This window comes from Mustela nivalis, assembly GCF_964662115.1.
Source record: "Mustela nivalis genome assembly, chromosome: 12".
Classification (NCBI taxonomy): Eukaryota; Metazoa; Chordata; class Mammalia; order Carnivora; family Mustelidae; genus Mustela; species Mustela nivalis.
This window is the reverse complement of record NC_139031.1, coordinates 27295949-27320440: the sequence shown is the minus strand read 5'-3', so window position 1 is coordinate 27320440 and position 24492 is coordinate 27295949. Positions and strand designations below refer to the sequence as shown.

Genomic DNA, 24492 nt, shown 5'->3' with positions numbered 1-24492 from the left:
AAGATTTTTATTTATTTATTTGACAGACAGAGATCACAAGTAGGCAGAGAGGCAGGCAGAGAGAGAGAGGAGGAAGCAGGCTCCCTGCTGAGCAGAGAGCCCGATGTGGGGCTCCATCCCAGGACCCTGAGATCATGACCTGAGCTGAAAGCAGAGGCTTCAACCCACTGAGCCACCCAGGCGCCCCCCGAGTTCCATTTTCTGTCTCTTTCCCCCAGACCCGGATCTTGACTGTTAGCTCATGGTGGTCTGTTCCACCTTAGTGGGATTTTAAATAGTCTAATCATTCCATGGAATACTCATTGATGCTTCATCTCTGCTTATACAATGACAGGCCATAGCCTTCGTCAGAGATATTTAGAGCATCAGATCGGAAACCATGAGAGCCTCCCAGGACTGGGGAACCTCAGACTGTCATCCTTCTCAGTCTGCCTGGGACCAGCTCTGGAGCCTTGGCACAGTCATCCCCATGACTGTGTCCCACTCAATGACCGGTGACAACTCGAATCAGCCAAACAGATAGACACATAAGAAGAGAACATAAATGTAAAATAATAAGGTCTTACTGGAAGACAGAGTTATTTTTAAAAGCCAACAGCTGCAAGAAAAGCCAAGATGAACTGTAAACACAAAATCAAAGTTGCTGACAAACAGTGTCCACATTTTGTTCAGAACTCTTCTTGAAATCTGAACTTTTCTTGCATCTCTTTGTAAAACTGTTTTTCCATTAGGTATTTAGAAACATGAGACAGATTTTTCTAAAAATTCTCAGCAAAATGATTTTTGAGTCTGACTTAAAAAGATGAATAAATAATACATTACCTTTGAAACTAGCAGTGAAATGATTTCTTTTACAGCGTTGTCAATCAAATCATCTATTTTTGAATGGTATTGTTGCTGGATATTAAAAGACAAAGATGTATTAGTTGATGTAGACACAAAACTTTTGTCCTAAGTCATAAATGCTTTAAAGCTCCTAGTTATCACATATCAGATTTACTTAAATTGATCATTTTGAACATCAGAAGAACAAAACCTTGAAAACGATCCACCCAATCAACACTTTTTACATTGTGGCTCAGAAATTTTCCCATGTGCACTGTTGAGTTAAGCAGCTAATGGGGTTATTATATAGATGAATTGGGTTCTTATTCTTATTCAGGCAGAGGAATGTGAAGGATACTTTTTGTCTTCTCCTCTATAATTAAGGTGGCCGTGTATTTTTCTAAAGGGTTGGTTTAGCTGGAGAAGCAAAAAGACTAGAAAAAGATTTAATTAATACAGCATTTCATGTCTGACAACTCTCATTCATAAGTTATTTTAAATGTGCTCCAGAAATAAAATGAGCTCCCAATTGTTCAGTCTAAAAGGACCGTTTTTGTCAGCGCGGGGAGCAGCAGTTTATACAATCCTTACAATATGCTCAAGCAAGGGCAAAATTAAAATTTCATCAACAAAGGTGAATAGATGGTAACAAATTAATAAGCCATAAAAGGTATAATGAAACAGCACTCACTCCCCACAGTTTTATCACTGCTTCCTCATGAAAAAGACGCCTTCAAGTAAATATAAAAAAGATGTATTTAAAATAAACCTGAAAGCCTCCTTTTCTGCTCTTAGAGAATACAAGAGAGTTGCATTCTTAAATTAGCCGCAGCTTCGGCAGTGTGTGAAGGCACATTCATTTAAACAGTAATTCTTGCTTTAGAAGCATTTATCTGACAGCCGATTGTCCCCAACAGCCACTTCAGAGAAAATGTGACTTGTAAAGACTAACCCTATCTTGATGGTTCAAGGCTTCTCGGAACAGCTAACATAATGCATAGAGTAAAAGTACTCAGGTCAGTATAAACATTAGACCAACTTAACAGCTGCCGGATGAATGGTTTCCTAGGATGTAAGTTTTGGAAAGCGATTTTTTTCTTCTGAAAACATGTCTCAAAGTTTCCACACACAACAAAACATCAGCGTAGGTCTGCTCTGGAATACACAGGAATGATTTCCCCCCCGTAGGTTCCGAGCGTTACCAGCGGCTGTCTACCTGCACACACAGAACAGGAAGGCCCGTTCTGGGGCATGGGAATTCTCTGCTCTGCGTGTGTGCGTGTGTGCTGACAAGTGGTCTAAAATCAATAGCACACACATCAGTGTGGAACTTTCTGGGCATGTATTTCACCTAGTGAAGGGAAACATTATGTGACTGTTTTCCTGAAAGACTTACTGATTCCCAAACTTGTGCTCCCCAGAGACAACTAGAAAAGCAACACAGAGCGTGGATTTCTATTAGAGTAGGGCCATGTCCTTTGCTTTTAGAACAGCTTGAAGGAAAAGGGAAGACAGTAAAGAAAAACGACAGAGAAGAGAAAGAGCCTGGAGGTCTGGCTGCTAGTGGAGGTGGCTGGGAAACGCCCTCCAGACAAAGGTACCAGAAGTCCGGGGCTCCAGCCAGTTCTACAACTGACCTGGTGTGAGGAGCTTAAGCAAATGAGGTCTGCCCACCTCTCCCTCCCTGCCCCTCTCTCTTCATACACGTGTCTCTCCGAATCTGTGTCTGTGCAGCGGGAGGAAGTAAAATACCAGACTGAGGTGATGGGCTCCAAGCTTCTCACTTCCCTCTTCCCTGGAAAGTGCCACAGAACATACACGGATCAAGGTGCCCAGGCCTCGGAGCGATTAAATATATACTTGATATATTCAGGGTTTCTCTGTATTTTCCATAAGTTTCATTTTTTAAAAGATTTTATTTTTAAGTAATCTCTGTACTCAATATGGGGCTCAAACTTACAACCCTAAGATCAAGAGTTGCATGCTCTACTGACTGAGCCAGCCGGATGGCCCTGCCCTATGTTCAGTTTTTTAACTCAAGAGTAATCAAATGTCATCAAAAGGCTATTGGATATAAAACTGTTGAGCTTCTCCATTTTAAACGTTTGGACTGGATCAATTGGGACATATCCTAAAATCAAGAGATGAGCTACTGAAGAGGTTCCTTCGACCCTTTTTATCAAAAGGCAGGGAAAGGCATGGACCCCAGGAGCCATCACGTTTTCCTATAATATACACCTGTAGACTGCTGTTTTCTTTGACACCTGATCGGGCCAAAAGCAGTGAGAAGAGAAGGATGGAGGGAGAGAGTGGAGAGGGGACAGGGAAAGAGGGGGAGGGGGTTAGAGAGAGAAACGCAAAAAATTAAAAAGGAAGAAAAGGATACTAAATATACCACCCAAGGGGCAAACACAAATAGCATAAGGGTTGTGAGGTTTTTACGACATGAGATTTTGCTGTTGTTGACTTATCTGATTAGCTGGGACTTTCACTAATGTTAAAAGTGCCAGGAGCTTCCAGAATCTGTCCTAGCTGCACAGTCCGTGGCGGTGGTCTGGAAGCACTGTGGGTGGGAGTGGCCCGCTGGCCTCAGAATTCATATTTCATATGTACATTCCACAAAGAGAATAGCTCACATATGCCACACAGACATGCTAGAAGGTTAGCTAGAATGAGTTATAGCTTCCAAAGACAAACACAGACACACCAATAGAGATCAGAGAAGAAAAGACTTTATCTGCATATTTACATTACCTTACCTGAAATTGGTATATTTTATTTAGATCAACACATCTAATTTTTGATAAAAATCTGCCAAGTTTTTTTGTCTGATAAAAACCCATAAAATTTCAATCAGAATATTTCAAGTCAGGTTGATAATCCTATATACCAGGGCTTTGGCAAATCACAGCCCATTTCTTTGACTAATTCTCCCTACATCTGCCCCTAAAAGTAAAGCGTATGTGCTCCTCCAGCAGCGGATGCTGACTTTAGATCAAGATTAACCTTTAAGAAGTTCGTACTTCATGGAGTCCAGGGAATTCAGCGATCAAACACGGGTGTGAAATCCTGGTGTCCCTATACTCATGTACCTATCCTCATGTCCCGACTGTGGTTAATATAAACACTCCAGAAATGGAGGCTGACAAGATGCCAGTACAATCCAGCATTCCTAAAAGATTTTGGTCCTTCCCTTGGGAAGAACTTTCAAGGTACTGGATTGTCAGTTCTGGAAATGGGAGCATTCTACTGTAGGTGAGAACAAATCCTACACAAGGAGCATTTACGTGCTTCCATCCTCAATGGATGGGCCATTGGATGTGGGGGCATCTAAGTGAGACCCATGCAGTTGGTAGAGAACAACGATTTCTAAACACGGGTGGTTTTGTGGTCCCAACATCTGTCCCTGAGGAACTGGCCTGAGACTGCTGACTCATTACACACAGCTGTCGCGCGAGCAGATCATTCGCTCACTAATGACTCCATTAAACACCATTCCGGGCTGCGGTTGAGCACATTTTCCTCAGGTGCCATGTGAGAAAACAGAATCTTAACTCAGGAGCACAGAAGGGGCTGCCTTGTGGAAAAGGAGTTGAGAAGGCTTCATCTCAGCAACGACTTGTAACAAATTTACTGAAGATGTTGGAGAGAGAATTCCTTAAAATTCGGAAAACTATCCCTACTGGGTTTATCTATAGAAGCATATATTTTACAAGGCTCCAAATTCTGTAATAATCTAGTTTTTAATTTGTTGCTTACTACAGAATGAGGTCACTGACTCACCTCTGCATGTAATGCATTTGCTAATTTGCCTCAATTCCAAAACTTATCTCAAGCACAGAGAGGGAAAGCCTGTGCAGTTATGTGGGTGTATTTATTGGTGATTAAAAGCAAAGTATAAAGTCCTTTTGCACTGAAATTCTTGCTAACCACTTTTCACAGTTGCTAATGGGTTTTACACCTGCACATTTTGAATTATATTAATCGTGTGAAAGTTGTGGGGAACTAATTGTCTCTGGTGAGAAGGTACAGGTGCGAATATAATGAACAGTAGCAGATTACTTTTCAAAGCCATTTACCTATTAATATAAAGAACCATTTGACAATGCAACAATGTTTTGTCATTTGTGTGTGTGCCTGTTTTTCTTCTGAGGTACTATCGAGAGTTGTTTCTTAAAGGGGAGGATTTTTAAAGTGGTGACAAGAAATCAGTCTGGTCATTCAAGCACTACTTACTAAGTGCCTATTATGTGTCAGGTACTGCCATGTATATTAAAACAGATGGATAAATCCAATATCAACAGGAATAGGCAAAGATGATCTTATAAACCTGATAAGAAATGGATGGACTTATGGAGAGACTTAAGACAGTATTTCTGAGTAGACCATCAAAGACTTACATCTGGATATCGAAAAACATGAAAAGATAGAGATATGAGCCATTGATATCCAAGTCCAAGCCAGCTGCCTCTTCAGATGACTAGAGGCAATAAATCATGTTGCAGGCATTCAGAATGATAATTATTGAACATTCTATAACATGTATCAGTTACTTAATATATATGTAAGGTTGTATGCTACAGTATTAGAAATACATCTTTTCCCCTTGAATTGCTCAAAGAATGAAATATGTGTGCATGTGCATAAATTATGGCCAAATAGCTAATGTCTACATCTGGGTTAGAGAAGTATGACATTCACAAATAATGGGCCCTCTTACCCTCTTTCAGAGCTACCTAGCCTTTCTGCTTGGATGAGAATTGTCAGCCCAGTAGAGTCACCCTGAGTGTCTTACAGCGTCTTACTACAAGACTTGTAAGATTTAACATATCCATAGAGCACAAAACACTGTAACATATCAAAACACATATATAAGATGGGTAAGTATACATAATATCCAGTTAATTTAATATGCATAAAATTTTTCATATCACGTTCCTCTGAGGTTCTGGGTGGCAATTCAAGACAACTTTGTTCTCTCAGGAGAAGAAAGGCTCCTGACACAAAGGCCTGCCTCTTCCCCATCTCTGAGAATGGTTACTTCCTAGGCCACGAATAGGAAGAAAGACTGTATCACTGGTGGGCATGTACCTTATTGAGATCCACAACTGGGGACTTCTGCATGAAGTGGCCTTAGGAATGGTCTCCTGGTCCTCAAATTTAGAGGTACCCGAATAGTATATATTTGTCATCCAGAGCTCCAAAGTTTTCTAGTATCGGTTAAAGTATATACTATAGGTATATGCATCCTGAAAATATTAATAATCATACTGCTTCTGAATTTGTTTAAAGGAGGGTGAGTTCATTTTGTTTTAAATAATTTTATCCTTAAAAAAAAAAAAATCTAAGAGCAGTTTGCAGATCCTGCAGCTTAACAGGAAAGAAACATTCCCCTGGCATTATTTAGGGCATAAGTATTTATATGTGTTTTAATGTGTCTCTGGGTATTGCTATGCTATAATAAGCTATTAGTGTTAAACACATACATGGAAAACATAAATCTGAAAATGGAATTAATTATATTAATTTGAAAAGATGAAAATAAAAAGGGCACATTTACACAAATAATAATTCAAATAAAAGTGTGTTTTTACGAAAAAAAAAAAAAAAAAAAAAAAAAAAAAGGACTTACCTATTGACTACCAAACTGGATCATGCCATGGAGAAAAAAAAAAAAAGACGATGAACATAGGGGAAGAGTAAAGAAATGATGAAACAGTAATTACAATGAACAAAATGTCAACTTAAACAGATAATCTAAGAAAAATTGATCCACTTTCACCCAATCAACACTCTTAACAAAAATAAATCACGGGGTAAAGTAAGCTGTGTTTCTGAATATAGAACCAAACAAAACATGAATCAAAGTAAAAAAAATGGGACATTTATTTAAAAAAATAAGTAATTTTTTTAGCACATTTCTACTTGATCTTTAAAACACGGAAACTTTTGTGTAAATAAAAATATTTCATGTGCTATTTTCTGTGCCTTGTGTTTTGAATGCAAACTCTGGGTACTCTAGATTTGTCTAAACAAAGCAGGTAGTTTTCCAGCCTTCTTATTTGCTTGTGAAAAGCGAGGTTTATGTAAATACACAACACCTAAGCCGTTAAAAGCCTCAATGGACACGTGTAAAATTTGGGGCAGTCTTCATATAAGACAGAAGAAACTGACATGAGCAAAGGGGTAAAGGGCCTTCCATTATTACAGTCCAGAAAAGCTCAAACACCTCTATTGAAGGACTTGGGTCTTTTCATCTAATCAAGCGAGAGACTTCCGGAACCCGCCTCCAGCACCCTCCTCTGTCAGGGTACCTATCCGTACCTGACACTCAGTTCACTCACCTCTTGTCCTCCATCCAGGGCACAAAGCTTGGTGCTTTGCTTTTTGGCATCGACTAACACATTAAACATTGTACACACGGAAGCCGGGATGCGCAACTCGGTGGTTTTGCTTGCCTTTTGCAGCTTGGCTTCAAATGCAGTTCTTGTTCTAGTCATTAAAACACGAATTTGGAGTAAGAAATTCAGAAATATGTCTCACCTGTTTAGTAAAAGTGAAATCAACACTACAAGATGCTGATTTAACACATGCAAATAAGAAGTGTGGCATTGCTTGCGAGCGAGGGGCTGAGATGCTCTTCTTGTCTCAGGTGTCTCATGTAAAAGACCAGGGAGCTGGGGCGCCTGGGTGGCTCAGTGGTTAAAGCCTCTGCCTTTGGCTCAGGTCATGATCTCAGGGTTCTGGGATCGTAATCCCGCATTGGGCTCTCTGCTTGGCGGGGAGCCTGCCTCCTTCTCCTATCTCTCTCTGCCTGCCTCTCTGCCTACTTGTGATCTGTCAAATTAAAAAAAAAAAAAAAAAAATCTTAAAAAAAAAAAAAGACCAGGGAGCTATTTTATATTAAACAGCTTTGGCAGTCATGCAGACAGTATCTCTACCCAAAGGAAACTATTCATTACAGCTAGTGTAAATCTTTTTACGGAAACACCTCTTAGTTTTACTTAACTGCCTGAATTAATTTCCAAGTATAAAAACCACTTGCGGGGCGCCTGGGTTAAAGCCTCTGCGTTAGGCTCAGGTCATGATCCTGGAGTCCTGGGCTCTCTGCTCAGCAGGGAGCCGGCTTCCCCCTCTCTCTCTGCCTGCCTCTCTGCCTACTTGTGATCTCTCTGTCAAATAAATAAATAAAATCTTAAAAACAAAACAAAAAACAAACAAAAAACTTGCTTCTCCGCATTAAAGCAGAACAAATCTGAGCAAGGGGTTTACCACATTTTTAAAAAAGTACACGTCTGGAAAACTCTAAAACATAATGAATGTACAATAGAGAATGTGTCATTCTTTCGTGTCCCTTAGGTTTTCTTTCAAATACCCAAAGTTGTAGGTAGGCGTTTGAAAGAAAGTGTGTTGCAGTTGTTTTTGTGGAAGTAGCCAAAGAACACCCACAGACTTGAGACATTAGAATCGCATATGACAGTAATGATATTTTTAAAACATTAGAAATCTAATTGGTGGCCTTGCTTTAGGAAGCCATTAAAAAGACAGGATTTTTCTTAATTTTGAAGAATTCAGGATTATTCCGTTGCTCCCAGCAGTGTTTATTCCAATACACCGCCCACATCGGTCCGTACCTATCATGAATGAGGGCAATGGGAAAACACTGCTTGGCTAATTAGAGATTCGGTGCTGATTTTCTAAGAACTACTAAAGAAAATGAAAGCCCTTTTGGAGAAATTCAAAGCCTCCTAACTTATTTCGGGTTTAGTTCTGAAGAATATAACTGGATAGTTGTAACTCATTCCATGTGCGAAGGGAATACCAGAAAATAGAACCACTGATGGCGCGGATCATAATCTGGGTTTGCCACGCCATTTCACAGCAGACACTGCGCATAATGCATCAAGTACTTAACAGACCTTTTCCATATGTCTCAGCAAGTACTGCCTCGGGAATTGAAAGCACAGTATTCCCAGAGAGACAACCATAAGCACCAAAGAAATGATTAATATAGTATGGATGTTACTGATGAAGGCAATGTGAGAAGGTGTGTTAAAAAAAAAAAAAAAGTTTCAGGCCAATTTTATCAGTTACAAGAGGCCCCAGGATTTAGGTCTGAGAACGCAATGTTCATTAAATTTTGCAGTGGTAGTACATATCGAAACCTTCCCTTGCGACCACTAAGTAACAGGTACTCGGCGAAAAGCGCTCCTCTGGGTGCTGGTGTGCAAAGCAGCAACTTGAAAACACAGGTCTACCTTTTGACACAGGCCTCTATCATATCACTGGCCATTAGTTTAAGTCTTTGCTCTAAGTGGTGGGCAAATTCTTGTTCTGGCCAGTGCAGATCAAAGACAAACATCTGAAGGGCATCGAGTTTCCAAAAAAGGTCTTCTGATGTTGCTGAGCCATTGCTAGAAGAAAAAGGAAACATGAAAAACATCGTGAACTTCCACTGTTCGCTGTGACGATCACCAACACACTGTTTTTTGCCTTTCTGTATCAATTGCCATTAATGAAAAAGTATCACATAAAATCTCTAATAATTGATCATTTCTTTATTCAACCTTCTGAATCTCTTCCTTTTCACTTCTTAATGAATATACGGTGAGGCAAAAAAAAAAAAAGCGCAAATAGAAATGAATATAGTAAGGTTTCATAAAAAGGGGTAGAATGTATAAGGGTACTTGACTAAGGAAAAGAAATCAAATTATATACAGAAGAACAAACACGTTAAATGCTTTTTACCAATCTATAGGATACAGATAAATACAGAAGTATTTCTTCCTGGAAATTCAAAGAGTGTGTTTTACGTAAGAAAGTCCATCTGACTGCCACCAGGAGGTTCACTCCTTCGTGCACACACACGTGCCTCTGTCCTCGCAGCGCCTTCTGTCCGTCTGCAGACAGGTGCACAGTGTACAGATCGCAAATCTCTCAAGGACAGGGGAAGTGGAAGTGGAGTAACAGGCTGAGGAGGGAAGCAAATCTCAGGCCCACTTTGAAATGCTTTGTGACTTTTCTAGCTCATAAGGAAACCGAACAGTACAACACACAGCCTAGCAAGGAAATGATATCCACGGTGCTCGGAAGGCAGAACATTCCATCTGTCTAACTTGGGGCCTGTGGCAAAATCACTCTAGGAGACTAAAGTTTCATACCGTGCATGAAGGTAATTTGTAGCAAGATACATATAATATTTGGGCAAAGGATAATAACTACTGCTTTCCATTATGCAAGTAGAAAGCCCAATAGGGAAACAGAAATTTTGAAAGTAAAATAATCCTATGTTCAAACACACTGAAACTTAATAGTAAAAGAGAACAAAAGGAGAAAAAGGGGCTGTGTGATTCAGTTCTCCTCAGCTTGCCTGTAAGTGCTTAGCATAGACTAACCTAAAAATTGTATTGTTAGTGTGCAAAAGAAAAATAGAGAGATGAAGTAATTTATCACGAGAGCACAGTGGAAAACTTTCATAAAAATAAAATTCTTAAAAAAAAAAATTCTTTAAATACCCACTTTGTTTAGCCAAATACATCTTGGTTAGTGGCTTAAAAAAACAGCTCCTTCTCTGGCGAATTCAATGTGTACTTCCCTCCCCCACCTCCACCTCAGTATCTTTCCTGCATCACCAACCTCCTTTGTGCTCCTCCTCCCAACCTGCCAGTAACTCCTCATGGTCTCCTTGCCTAGCCAAGACAGTGCTCAGAGTTCACTTCTCAAAGGACCATCCACAGCTCCTTACTCAGTATCTCGTAACTTTAAAAATCAGTGCCCCCAAAGTACCATTAAACAAAGGAAATAGTCAACACCATGTTGACGTTGCTGTAAAATGTCAGAAAAAAACACATTTATTTTTCCCTTTTGCCACATACATAATAAAAATCAGAGGGAAAAAAATGTCCAGGCAAAATCCTCTTATTTGTCCATAACCATCACTATTTATAATATTATAATATTTATAATATTATTTATAATATAATTATTTATTATAAATAACCATCATTATTTCATAGTGTGCAATGTGGTAAATTGGAGAACCTATATTTTAAGAGTAATTGAACCTAATTAGTTAAAAAAGCAAATCTACTAATAATTTTTTATTTTGGAGAAGGAGAAGGTCACTATTTGAAGCAGATATGTAGTCTTAATAAAGTAACAAAACAAGAAAAACCATCATCAGAGCAAAACCTGAAATAGTGAAGATGGAATTCGATTGAAAATGGACTCTTGTAACATGACAATTAAGTCTTCACAGAGAGTATGGATATATGTTTCTTTTGTTTTTGGATGCTATGGAATGATAAATGTGCTTAATTAGGAATATAATTAAGGTAACAAGTGTTTGTTATAATTAAATGGATAAAAAATGTAAATAGGTTTTCTGTTGAGCTGGAATTTATAGCCTTCAATTTACTCAGAAATTTTCATCTTAAATTTACTTTTAATCCCTGACCTATGCAGAAAGTATCATTAACAGATTAAAGAACTCAAATGTGACTAATGGATCCTGAGATAACTTCCTAAAATACCAGTAGGAAACTTATCTTAGTGATATCTACTTTTAGAGCTAAAGAACAAAAATAACAAAAAACAAAAACTGCGAGGGAAGAAATGGAGAAGCACCTTGTAAGGTGATACTGATATATAGGTAGGTAGGAATGTACCTTTCAAGCCGTGGTTGTGTTCTGTTTTTAATTCCTTCTTATTTATTTATTTATGTTTTATAATTTAATGCTTTATAACAAAATTTCAAAAAACTAAGGATGCCTGGCTCTTCAGCCCGTGGAGCAGGAGACCCCTGATCTTGGGGTTATGGGTTCAAGCCTTGCATTGGGGTTAGAGATTACTTAAAAATAATAAAAATAAAATCTTTAGCAAAAAAGAAACCACTCGGAACCCCAAAAAACTAGTGATTACATCATAGCACCATAAGTAATTTTGAGCACCCTGTGAAGAGCCTAATGTTGATAATCTTAGCAGGTAAAGATAACAGTGATTAATTTGTAAAACATGTTTTTTATTTACTCAGAATGCTGAAAGTATGAGCACTTTATTTACAAAGCCACAATCTGTCATGATTCCTGTCCTGAGATGCAGGTCATTTTAAGATGGGGCTCCCAACAAATGAGATTCAGGCTTCACACATACCTCAAAGCCAAAAAATCTAAATATCACAAGGTAATGCCCACAATAATGTTTCTGGTTAAAATCGAGGGTGTTAAACAGAGGAGGAATGAAGAAGGAGAGGAATTAAATTATAAAACAGTGTTAAGGAGCACAAAAACACATAAACTTAGAAAGATACATTATACTTCCCAGATAACTGCCAAGCACACACAGACATGACTCTATACACTAAAGCTGCCCAAAGCATTTGCCTGAAAGAAAGAGATTCACATGTAACCTAACCTCCTGGTAGCTATTGTGGGCACAGCGATGACGTTTAACTTGGAGAGATCTCACTAAGCTATTTCACAAGTTATTCTGGTCTCTTTTTTCTTGAGGGTATGTAGCCTTGACTGGGAGCAGATTTACCAGTGGTGGGAGGACAGGCAGAAAGGATGCTGGGCAAGTTCTTAGCCAGTATATTCTCTGGAAGCCGAATACATGAATAAGGAGAGAGAGCTTTACAGTCCCCCAGACCTGGGTTCAAAGCTTGCCTCTTTCACTGACTTACTGTAGGACCTTGGGCAGGTTCTTTTTCTTAAGTTCTTTATGACTTAGTTTCCTTATTTGTAAAATGGGGACAATGACATTTACCTACCAGGGTTGTCATGAGGCTAAACTGAGATAAAGGATTTGGCCCTTAACCTGGAATATAGTAAGTGCTTAATGAGTGGTAGCTATTTTTCTTCTTCTAATTATTATTTTTTCTAGCTGATGTCATATGAGACCTTGGGCAAAGCATGGACCATTATTGAGTTCATTTGATTGCTCTGAGGCTCATACATTTGAAAACTATACAGTTAGGAATAATGATGATTGATGATGTAATAATGATAAAAATCATAATGTAGCATAGGAGTAGTTATTATTTATTGAGAGCCTGGGATGTGCCACGCACTTTTCATCACTTTTTTTTCTTTTTTATCCTCACAAGAATGTCTTTAAATTAGGAGTCATAACCTTTTTAGCTTTGGGGAAACTGAGGCTAAGGAAGATTTAATGATTACTAAACTGGGACCTAAAGTCGAATTTCAAAGCCCGTGTCCTTTTTGTTCTAGCGACGTTTAGTTACCGAATCTGCAATAGGTGGGCTGAATCACAGGGTGGAACTAACAGATATAGATTTTATGATATAAAGATTATTTAAAAATAACAAAGTACATCAACTGATAGATGAAAGGACAACAAAGGAACTTGCTGGTGTTAGGAAATAAAGGACAGTCACTTCTCTACAACCGGAAATATTATTTAAAAGTGCAACTAAGGGGGCGCCTGGGTGGCTCAGTGTGTTAGAGCCTCTGCCTTCAGCTCAGGTCATGATCCCAGGGTCCTGGGATCGAGCCCCATATCAGGCTTTCTGCTCAGCAGGGAGCCTGCTTCCCTCCCTTCCTCTCTCTCTGCCTGCCTCTCTGCCTGCTTGTGATCTCTGTCTGTCATATAAATAAATAAAATCTTTAAAAATAAATAAATAAATAAAAGTACGACTAAGATAAAATAGAAAAACATATCCTTGACCTGATTCTTAATGATGGCTTTCTACGTGTACAAGAGAAACTATGCGGGTAGTAACAAAGCTGAAGCCAACTACGGTTCTGAGACACACTGTTACCACAGCGATTGCCTGAACAACCTGGGTCACAAAATGACCTCTCACCTACAGATCCCATATGAACTACATTGAACCAGTGAGTGGGGTTGTTTTGTTTTTGTTTTTGTTTTATCTGTATCATTTATTACCAATTTGCTCAGCTTCGCTTAATAGCTTAAAAAACTCACACAACACTAAAACATAGGATTCCTCAACCAATGATGATAAATGCCATGCAATCTGAACACATGTGCACAGAACACAGCCCAGGCCATGCACTAGCTAACACACCACCAGGAAATAAGTGAGGGATACACACGTGGACTCATATAAAGGAGCCATCCACGAAGGAGTAGAAAAGCTAGGAATCTGTGGAAGATTAAGAGGCAGACTTGGAACTTTTGGAAGAGCTACATTGGGAAGACTGTTGGCGATATTCCTGTAAAGAAACAGACAACGTGGGAAGGGACCACCATAAGCAATAACTACAGATGGCCATGTGTAAAGTCATAAGGTCAGGACTGAAGAGACAGATGCTCTATGGACACTAGGCAAGATACCTACTTGACAGGCTGCCATGTCTCTTGCTCAAAACCTCTGTGAATTGACTGGGCGATGGAGGACTCCATGAGATCGACGTAGCGGACAACCAAGGGCACAAAGATTTCTTGCAAATGTTTGTGAAATTTTCCATTACACAAAAGTGCTGAAATAGTCAAGCAGAAACAGTGTTCGTCAGAGGGATCATATCAGGCATTTGGGAGACAGGGGTGAAAACACGTTTCCTGAAAGAGTCTGACACAGAAGGACGGGTATAAAATACAGATGATATCGTGTTGAATATATCATGAAAGCTTATCAAGAAGTAAAATTAACCTCCTAGGTATGGCTGTCAACATGCAAACAGATTATATCTCGACAAAATCTTCCTGGCAGGTGGGCTGTCTTTACTTTCTAAGAGGTTGAACACATGAGGCACATGACCACTTGCTAGAGACTCAACGGAGCTGCTGGATACCCTGAAGGTCTTGACACATGTAAATAGAGCAATAAAGAGAGTTACAATCCCTGGGCTAGATGGTATGTCACGGGAGAGCTAAACCCATTCAATTCTAAGAGCTAAGCTTGATGAATTCTAAGAGATACACTTATTTAATTCAGCAGCAGGATGACTGTGGCCTTGGGACTACCTATTCAGATTCATGAACTTTTCAGTTATTTGTAGATTTTCTTGTTAGTCATCCAATTTTCTACATGTATCTTTCGAAACAGCATATTATATGCATTTTTCGGGTGTCCATTTGTCTTTAATGAAATGCACTGTGGGACATCTTACCTAAAGCAGTTGTGGAAGTCTTAGAATTTCTGCTATTGGGATAGGACTATCAAAGAGGTAGGTAATAGTTAAGGGGCACCTCCCTATACCAGAAAGTGGGTGCTTTCTATGCCCAGGATGCAATTTCATTAGAAAAAATTCAGTGCTAGCGATAGACGGTGTCACAACCACCCATGCCCCTGTCAATTCATATGTTGAAATTCCAACATCCAATGTGATGGTGGGGCCCTTGAAGGGAAATTAGGTCATGGAGGCAGAGTCCTCATGAAGAGGATTAGTGCTCTCATAAAAGAGATCTCAGAGAGATCCCGCACCCTTTCACCATGTGAGCACACAGTAAGAAGACAGCCATCTGTGAAACAAGCTCTCACCAGATATCAAATCTGTGGGCACCTTGATGTTGGACTTTTCAGCCTCCAGAACTGTGAGAAATAAACTTGTAGTTTATAAGTTACCCAGTCTCTAGTATTGTGCTATAACAGACTGAACGGACCAAGATAGTCAGTATGTGTCTATGCTGTACCATGAAAGAATAGAGAATCTGTAGGAAAACACTAAGTAATGTTAAGTAATTTCAATAAGTCATTTGTAACTTTTTAGATGATGGCACGTATTTGTTTCTCAAGGGAACATATCTTAAACCCAGCGGTAATTTTTCTGGACTCTCAAAGTGAGAACAGGTTCATGTAAAAATATACATCATGGCTGAGAAAGGTATTTCTGAAGAGATGGTATTTTTTTTTAAAGATTTATTTATTTATTTGACAGAGAGAGATCACAAATAGGCAGAGAGGCAGGCAGAGAGAGAGAGAGGAGGAAGCAGGCTCCCTGCTGAGAGAAAGCCCGATGCGGGACTCAATCCCAGGACCCTGAGATCATGATCTGAGCCGAAGGCAGCAGCTTAACCCACTAAGCCACCCAGGCGCCCCTGAAGAGATGGTATTTTAATCAAGCCTAAGTGACAGGGTAGCCATTCACAGGAGATTTGGAGGAAAGATCTCCAAGCAGAGGAAATAACTAGTACGAAAGTTCCAGGCAGGGAACAAGCTGGTGTACTTCCAGAAGGACGAGAAAGCCAGTGCGGCAGGAGTAGAGTGAGAGAGGGGAGAGAACAGTTCGAGATTATGTCCAGAGAGTAGGACATGGGGAGAAATACGGGGTTTTACTGAGTACACAGGGAAGCATCATTATGTTTAGTATTATTAAGCAGAGGAGTACCATGATATAAAATATCTCTCGCTGCTGTGTGGAAAATGGAGTAGGTGACCAAGGGCGGAAGCCCAGAAGACGGTTCATGCTCAGTCTTGATGGCAACAGACCAGGTAAAGGATGATGAGGATGATGACGACGGTGACGGTGACCTGGATTAGGGCAGCAGAGGCGGAAGATGGGGAAAAGTCTCTCAGGGATCCCATTCACTTTTATGACTTGGAATTGCTGTATATGCTTCTGTACGAAATCTAGTCACTAGAAATTTTAAAGTAAAGCCTCATCAAACACGCAGCTACATATGCCACTTGCCCCACATAACCTTCTTCAGGGCAAAAATACCCCAAAAGCTAAACAGTGTTTTAAAACTTGGGCAAAGTGTATGATGCTTACCACAGTGGCATGACTATTGTTTTAATGGATTCTGAAATTTGTGAGAGGCTGGAAAACTACAGACACAAAGAAGTGGGGGTAGGAAGCAATTTTAAATATAGAGGAAAAGACAACACTTCTTTTTTTCTAATTCTAGTTACTCTAGTTTAGTATATTTTGTGGTTAAATCATTTTTTTCTGGCTTATCTATATGCTAAAAGATTTCCTATTAAGGTGGGAATGATAATCATAATTAAAGATAAATGTCTTATTTAGGAGACTCATGTTATCTTTTTAAAATCATTTTATGTTTTTATTATTTCAGGGCCTTTAAACACAAATAACCTGTTCTCTTTTCTTGGAGTACTTTCTTTTATTTTCTCTTCTTTTATTTTATTTTTTTTTTTCAGTGTTCCAAGATTCATTGTTTATGTACCATACCCAGTGCTCCATGCAACACGTGCCCTCCTCTTAATGATGTTTTCATTAGCACACTGAAAGGAGCTTTATTTATTCCTGGAGATTCAATCACAGAGCTAGAAGGTACTGTATAGATCATGCAGTTCAGTTTCTTTTGCCAAATGTCACCTAAATAAGATGCTGAACATTAAGGATGAAATATTCTCACTCAAACCACCTTAACCATTGTGGTAAGCAAATTAAAAAAATATGCCCATATCTGAATTTATTGGCTCTCCACTTAAGAGCTCGCCCTTCCTCCTCCTCCTTGCATATCTAATAAATATGCATTACTCTGTATCTTAGACGAATTATGTTTCTACAATTAGAATTTTGAAAAACTCAGTTACACTATGAAAAAGTCAAGAGACTGAAGAAAACTATTATATTCAAAATGAACGAATGCTGTGAAAATATTTAATGTGCTTATAATATATATTGAAAGCTGGACAACGTTGCATTGCTACACAGCTAGACTATAGCCTAACTCTTAATTTATGTGGCCTACTAATAATAAAAACAGAAAGACCGAAAGGCTCTACATCTTGATAGGTGCCATTAAGCACTGTCATTATTTCTAACTAGTCCAAGACACACTCACTTAAGAAATTATTACATTTACAAATAAAAATGAGTACCTCATCAATTCAAATGCTTCTTTATTATACACTTAGAGATTATGCATGTTGGCTATTAAGTCATACTTAGTTTGTTAAAATGAAGAAGCACATAGGAGAATCAACACTCAATGTTGTTATTAAATGTTATAATGATTCTAAGATTAAGTACCAGTTGACTCAAATGTAATTCTAGCAAGAGCTCTCTTTTTTGATATGCTTGATAAGCACTGAATTCATCAACTTGTCAAATAAGCCTCCTTCTCTTGTATTCCCACCATAGGAGTGAAAACAGATTGTCCACTAGATCACTATATATCAGTACCTGGTGATTATACCACAGGCTTGGCCTTTAGTTCCTATATCCAATTAGTCATCAAGATCTGTGTATTTTTTTTTAAATTTAAATTTAAATTTAACATACAGTAGCTAACATACAGTGCAAAATTGGTTTCTGGAGCAGAATTCATTGATCATGGCTTATATAAAACACCCAGGGCTCATCATAACAAATGCCCTCTCTAATACCCATGACTCAGAGTATTTTGTATCCTTAACGTCCTTCTTCACACGTCCCTTCCTCTTCAGCACCATTGCTGTTGCTCTACTTCTTTTTTTAAGATTTTATTTATTTATTTGACAGAGAGAGAGATCACAAGTAGGCAGAGAGTCAGGCAGAGAGAGGGGGGAAGAAGCAGGCTCTCAGCTGAGCAGAGAGCCCAATGCGGGGCTCGATCCCAGGACCCTGAGATCATGACCTGAGCCAAAGGCAGAGGATTAACCCACTGAGCCACCCAGGCGCCCCTGTTGCCCTACTTCTAATCTTCTCATCTCCTGCCTTGATTAGTGCAATAATCTCTTTAGTGGTCTTCAGGATCCCAATTTTCCCTTTGTCAACCATCTTCTTCAAATCTCAAAGCAGACAGGCTGGCCAAAATATGAAACTAATTGCCCTTCTGAAAGATTATATCTTTTGGTGGATCATCACAACAAATGCAAACAAACTTTGCATGGTATGAAAGCCATCTATGATTTATCTTAAAAAGGAGCTTGGTGGCTCATCTCTGTGGCCTGACCTCCATATTTCCTGTGGTCCAGCCATAATGATTCACATGGTTCAGTTCAAGTCTACACTTAACTCCTCCAAACTCTTCTGGAAATGCTTTGTTCTCCTGTCCCCCTGCCCAGTTACTGGTTTCAACTGTCTACTCTCTACCCTGTGCAGGCTTCCACTATGGTCCAAAGCATGCTTCTGCACCTGTTGACGCTTCTGCTTCTTCCTACAAGTGTGTAAGGTCTTTGAGGGAGGGACCGTATCTGTATTCTTAGTATCCAGCAAAATGCCTGGCTCCAAGCAAGTGTTCAAATGTTTGTTGAATGAATAACTACATGGATACAACATTAAGATGACCGCATTATTTTTCAGGAAATTGTCTAAGAACATACTGAAGCCTGCATAGTTCTTCATATTTTCTATGCATATTTCTTCATAGAATATGCAGTATTAAATAATATTGTCATGAACATCTATTTTTGATCCATGTCCAAGATCAGACTGCTAGAAATTCTGCTGGATATGAATGTTGGCTATTTTAGGTCTCATATTTTAATGAATGTGGCAGAGGGAGTTTTTTTCTGCTCAGTCATGACCCTTGACAGCAAACTTTCACATCCTGAAGATAGGGGGAGAAAACGGAATGTTCCTATATTTCCTAAGGCCGGTCACAAATGCTTAATTCTGGCCAAATTCTGCTCATGTTTCAGCAGTGTTCCTTTTTACTTTTTTAAAAAAAATTAAATTATAGACCCGTTTTCCAAAGTCTCAGAAAACTGGCAACTGGCAGTATTATTTCTTTGGTAATTAGGCTCATGAATGAGGAGGGAGGGAAGGAAAGAAAGAAAGAGGGAGAAACAGAGAGAAGAGGAGAAAAGAGGAGAAATTAAGAAAATCTGCAGAGGGGCGAGGAAGGACAAGAGAAAGCATGGTGTCAAAAGGCAGGGCGACGGGAAATACACACGCGCTGTACTTGTGTATGGAAATGTATGCTCTTTTTCTCAGTTGCCCATATGCCAGTTTGCATTCTGCTCCTATCAGACACTGTCAAAAGCCCTCTTAATACTTAGCCCCAGGCACCAGAATGAGTGCTTCTATCTTCTCCATCTGGTTTAGTCAGGATAGGTTGTGATTTGGGCCGCCACCTGTCCCAATCAAGCCTCTCCAAGGCACCCATTCTCACAGTTCATTGGAAGAGGCAAGTTCTCAGTGCGGCCTTATGCAAGAATGCTCCTGACCTTCTACCTGAGGTGTGGAAGTCGAAAGGACTGCTCAGAAGGATTCTAAAACAGTGGCTGGCAAGAACGTAAGCGGGGGACCAGCATCCACTTTGTTAAATCATCTTTTTTTTCCACCCAAAGATTCCACGTTTCCAAATATCACCTTGTCAGAAAAGGAAGCATCAGTGAAGCATCAGTGACATCAAGCCCGAGAGTGCAATTAGAAATGGCAGAAGAAAGCAAAAGGCTTAAATAAAAGGTAAACTAGGAATGCAGATGTGCCCAATTATTTTGAGCATCCCAGTAATTAAGAAATTAGTGTTGATTATTTACATACCAAAAAGAGTCTTACGTTTACAAAAGTACTTGTCAGAAGCTTCTAATAGTAAGAGTTCGACTGAGAATTTAAACTATGATCCAATTAATAATAATTACTGAGATAATAATCATGGGATAAATGAAGAACAAGCAGATAAAAGAGTTCCTGTATACTTTTTAGGGTAAAAATATGCTGTTGACTCCTGAGCCCATGTAACCCAATTTTATAGTATGCCACCCCTTTCCAATTAGTCAGCATTAATGGATTACTAGGAAGAATGACTTTCCCACCTAAATTTCAGAAGAAACTAGTAATTCGTGACCAGCAAAACAAACAACACCAACCACACTAAAAACAAGACTTGGCCACAAAACAACAATTATTCAAGGGATTACAAACTGCAGGGATCCTGCACAATGAAAGCCCACTGGATAAAGATATAAAATTAACAGGCCACTTTCCATGTTGACAAATGCTTATAATGAAGATTCCTATCACTGAAAATATGAACATGGGTTTCACGAGAAAAGTCAGGAAGATTGCAGCCTAGAACACACTTAAGTAAAAGGAAGAAAATTCATACAACCAAAAGATCTCCTGAGATCTAGGAGCAGCCTCCAGCCAAGAATCTGGCACATTATTTAGGCGCTCAATACATGAGTGTTGACTGAATAAATACCAACAAAAACCCACTGCCTAAAGGAGACTTAGAGAGTATGCTTTTTAAGTAGAATAGAAAACTCATTGAGTTTTATTTTCCTTTTAATTAAAACTTTAATAGGTAAATTTATATAGTTTGGTAATATTTAATTTGTATACTTACTAGTATAACAACCTCCTAAAACCATATCCACTTCCTCCTTTGGTGTTCACTTGTTAAAAATGATCTACCTATTGGGATGCCTGGGTGGCTCAGTGGTTAAGCCTCTGCCCTTGGTTCAGGTTATGATCTTAGGGTCCTGGGATCGAGTCCTGCATCAGGCTCTCTGCTCAGCAGGGAGTCTGCTTCCCTTCCTCTCTGCCTGCCTCTCTGTCTACTTGTGATCTCTCTCTGTCAAATAAATAAAAATCTTTTTAAAAAAATGATCTACCTATTTACCTACCCACCCACCCACCTACCTAAGGAACTGAAAGCCCTGGTATTATAATGTTTCCTATATTTTGGACAACAACTCAAAATCCAACAAATCCAAGTTTAAAACTATAATTAAAAAATCCTTAGTACAGTAAAAGTAATCGAGTTATATTTTTATAAATTATTGCATTATAGTAGGTAGGGTATATATGGCCATATGCGCTACTAGATGATAAGCTTTTCAAGGGTCAGAACTGTTTTTAATCCATGTTTCTGCAAGGTGATTGGGATTCGTAAATTTTAGGCATTCAGCGCTTATTACTTACAGAATTAATTCAGTAAAAAACAACATAAACATTAACCAAGGCTTAGCATAAAGATGGAGAAGTCTCACAGTCCTACAGTTCTCATACTGTCTTTTATGAGATTAATATAAAAGCCAAAGGGGTAAGTCTAAAATTTTAGTCCAGTTATGTACAAACTTCTGATTGGGATTACGTTCTGCGCTGCTTGCTCTAGACGAGGCAAACAATTGAGAATGGCTGTAACGTGATCAACAGCCCCCAGACGTACGATCCTTGATGCTCAGAGCCTCCAGGACCAATCAGAAGTCTCCGCCAATCTACTGTGAAGGACACGTAGGCCTTCTAGAGCAGGTTATTTTCCTGAAGGCATTTAGTTGTATGAAAATATAAGAAGCAGACTAAGAATTTAAAATATCCACATGTCAGAAAATCTAGAACAACACTGTGGAACTCAACGAAAAAGAAAAAGCTAGCGACTCCTCGTTTTCCTACTGATACACTCTGGCAAAACAGATTCTGATGTACAATTTTGAATTCAGTCAACCTGGAAATCAGAAGTAAGTACGTTTTCGCATTTTTGTGGTCATCTCATCATTTAAAGAAGGGTCGATCTATAAAAAGAGGCTGGTTCACAGCCCTGTGGTAGTCTAGAAGTCCTATCCGTCCTGCATTGTTCCTAGTAGATCTACGTATAGATGTATCTATAAACACCGCCTCCTGAATTTCAGAGGCACAGCTCATTTAAGCGCTGGAGGTGGAGGAATATGCAGGTGTCAGCCCTCCATATTTCAAAGCTTGAAGATTAACCTCATATACAATATGGCGACCTAACAGTTCCTCATTTGAAAGAAATCTGAAAAATAATCTCTGATACAGCCCGAGTGTGCGAATAACCCAGCGGGATTTCCACTTCTTCATTTCTTAATGAGTTTTTTGATAATGAGAGGTGACTTTGCCAGTCACTCTGGGCTCTATTATGGCTAATTTGACTCCACTTCACTCTCCTTGTTAATTATTAACACTAGCCTTTTTATCCTCATGAGACCACATTCCCATTTTTCTTTTTTCGATCTTTATGAGCCCATCTTTATGAAGGTGAAAGTCTTGGAGAATAGGTTTTCACTTAGTGTAGAGCCCGAACATTTATTATTCGTTTAGGCAGAGACGCTGTGACATTGATTATATAAGCACGGGTGTTCTTCAGGATGGCTTTAATGTGCTAGCAATGTGAAAAGGCTGTTAATTAAAGAAGAAGCACCGTGGTTATTTTTCACTTGGGAATCCGTTCCCCAAAGAATGGTCATTTGCCACTTGCTAACATATCCACAGATTAAAAGGTGACTAGCTCCAAGGGTTTGCCTTTCAGGAGTGCTGAAAGAAATGATCTGTGCCATTTGCAGATGGCTTTCGTTTGTCAGAAGCAGTCACTTGCCATATTTATTATCGACAGGACAATTGCAGAAGATGGCAGGCGAGGGTAGAATCTTTTTGTGCTAGCTTTCGAGTCACACAGCACCATTTAGCTAGCATGCTAATTGCTTCATTATGAAAACATTTATTTTCTCTCAATTTTAATACATCTCTTTCTCAAAACTGTTTCCTTAGATACCATTTAAAGTGATTACCCACTTAATTATCTCTTTAGTTGGGGGTGGTGGATTGGGGTCGATGGAGGGAGGACGGAGGGACAAGCAGGAGCTGTCTTTTCTGGACGGAAATCAAGGAGCTGGAGTTTGTTTTCATCATCAGTCCTGCTCTGGGAATCAGTGGGTGAGTCTGCGAGGGGCAGGAGATTGGGGACACTTGCTAAAATTATGGTGCAGCTGGTACTCTTCCCTTGAGGAAACACCACATTTCATCTCCAAGGGTTCTTAAGGCTAAGACTTTCCTTAATCATGACCAACTCTAAGGAAAGACGTAGGCCACCGGCAGAATTTTCTTCTTCTTAAAATAGAAACTGAATCTGCTGTCTTGAATCTTTCCTCATTGGGTTAGTTCCTGGCACTCTCATCACGGACGTTTTGTCATGTACTCGACAGGACAATATATACCATTTTCTGGTTCTTTCTGTACCTTTTAACCATCTCTCTTCCCCTGCCCCCATAACTCAAGGATCTTCCGAGAACTTTCTAAGGTAAAAATAAAACTTCAAGGAATATCCTCTCTTCCTTGAAAAGACTATATTGTTTTATAAACACCCCAGAATCTGCTTTTTTTGTGCAGAGCCAGACTGAACCGGAGACCACCCAGGGATCCTTGCCAGCGAGCTCAGACCCAGGCACATTGCCTCTTAGGGATTTAGTTTGCTTGGCTGGAAAACGAGGAGCTTTGTCAAAAATCCTGTCCACTTTCCAAAAGATAAACGCCTATTTTAAAATATCAAAGCATCATGATTTCAATAAAAGAAAGATGGTAAACCACCAGCGGGGACATCTGAATTATTCGTTAAAAAACAAAACCCCAAACTACTTGGCTACCAAATTTTCGAGGCACAAATAAAGTAAAAATTCTAACTAATGCCTCCAACTACTTGGAGATGTTGTTAGTAATTTCTATTTTGGAAAAGCAAACATAAGCAGGAACATTGTCATAAATCAAAGCCATTTAAAATCTATATAATTCATTGTGCACTGCGTGTGAGGTTATAGCAAACATTGTTATCTAGCAAAATATTTCCTCTTCCAAGACTGGACCTTGCAGAGCGGTCCGTTTCTATTAGTCGTGGCTAACGTTATAATTAATTAGAATTGGGGCTATAATGTTATTTGGGTCAAGGTGGTAAAAGCCGTCATTCCATAGCAGTGAGGTAAGGCTGTTTCCTTCTAGGTGAGATTAAACGGAGAAGTTTTATGTTTTCCTAAAGCTTTCCAAAAGGTCAATATGGGGGCAGCAATAGGGTGACATTTAACATTTGGATTGCATTCACTAAATCGCTATTTGAATA

The 24492-nt window shown here is 39.2% G+C and overlaps 1 protein-coding gene across 1 annotated transcript in view; it reads right to left on the bottom strand.

Moving 5' to 3' along the window:
- The window catches only part of CADPS2 (calcium dependent secretion activator 2), a 453461-nt gene that overhangs the window by 51483 nt on the left and 377486 nt on the right, over positions 1-24492 (bottom strand). Inside the window, exons 18-22 of the mRNA XM_082692417.1 lie at positions 14147-14288; positions 13902-14021; positions 9084-9239; positions 7155-7317; positions 823-897 (exon numbers count right to left, since the gene is read on the bottom strand). Of these exons, the coding sequence (XP_082548543.1) occupies positions 823-897; positions 7155-7317; positions 9084-9239; positions 13902-14021; positions 14147-14288 (656 nt within the window). The remainder of the gene's footprint in view (positions 1-822; positions 898-7154; positions 7318-9083; positions 9240-13901; positions 14022-14146; positions 14289-24492) is intronic.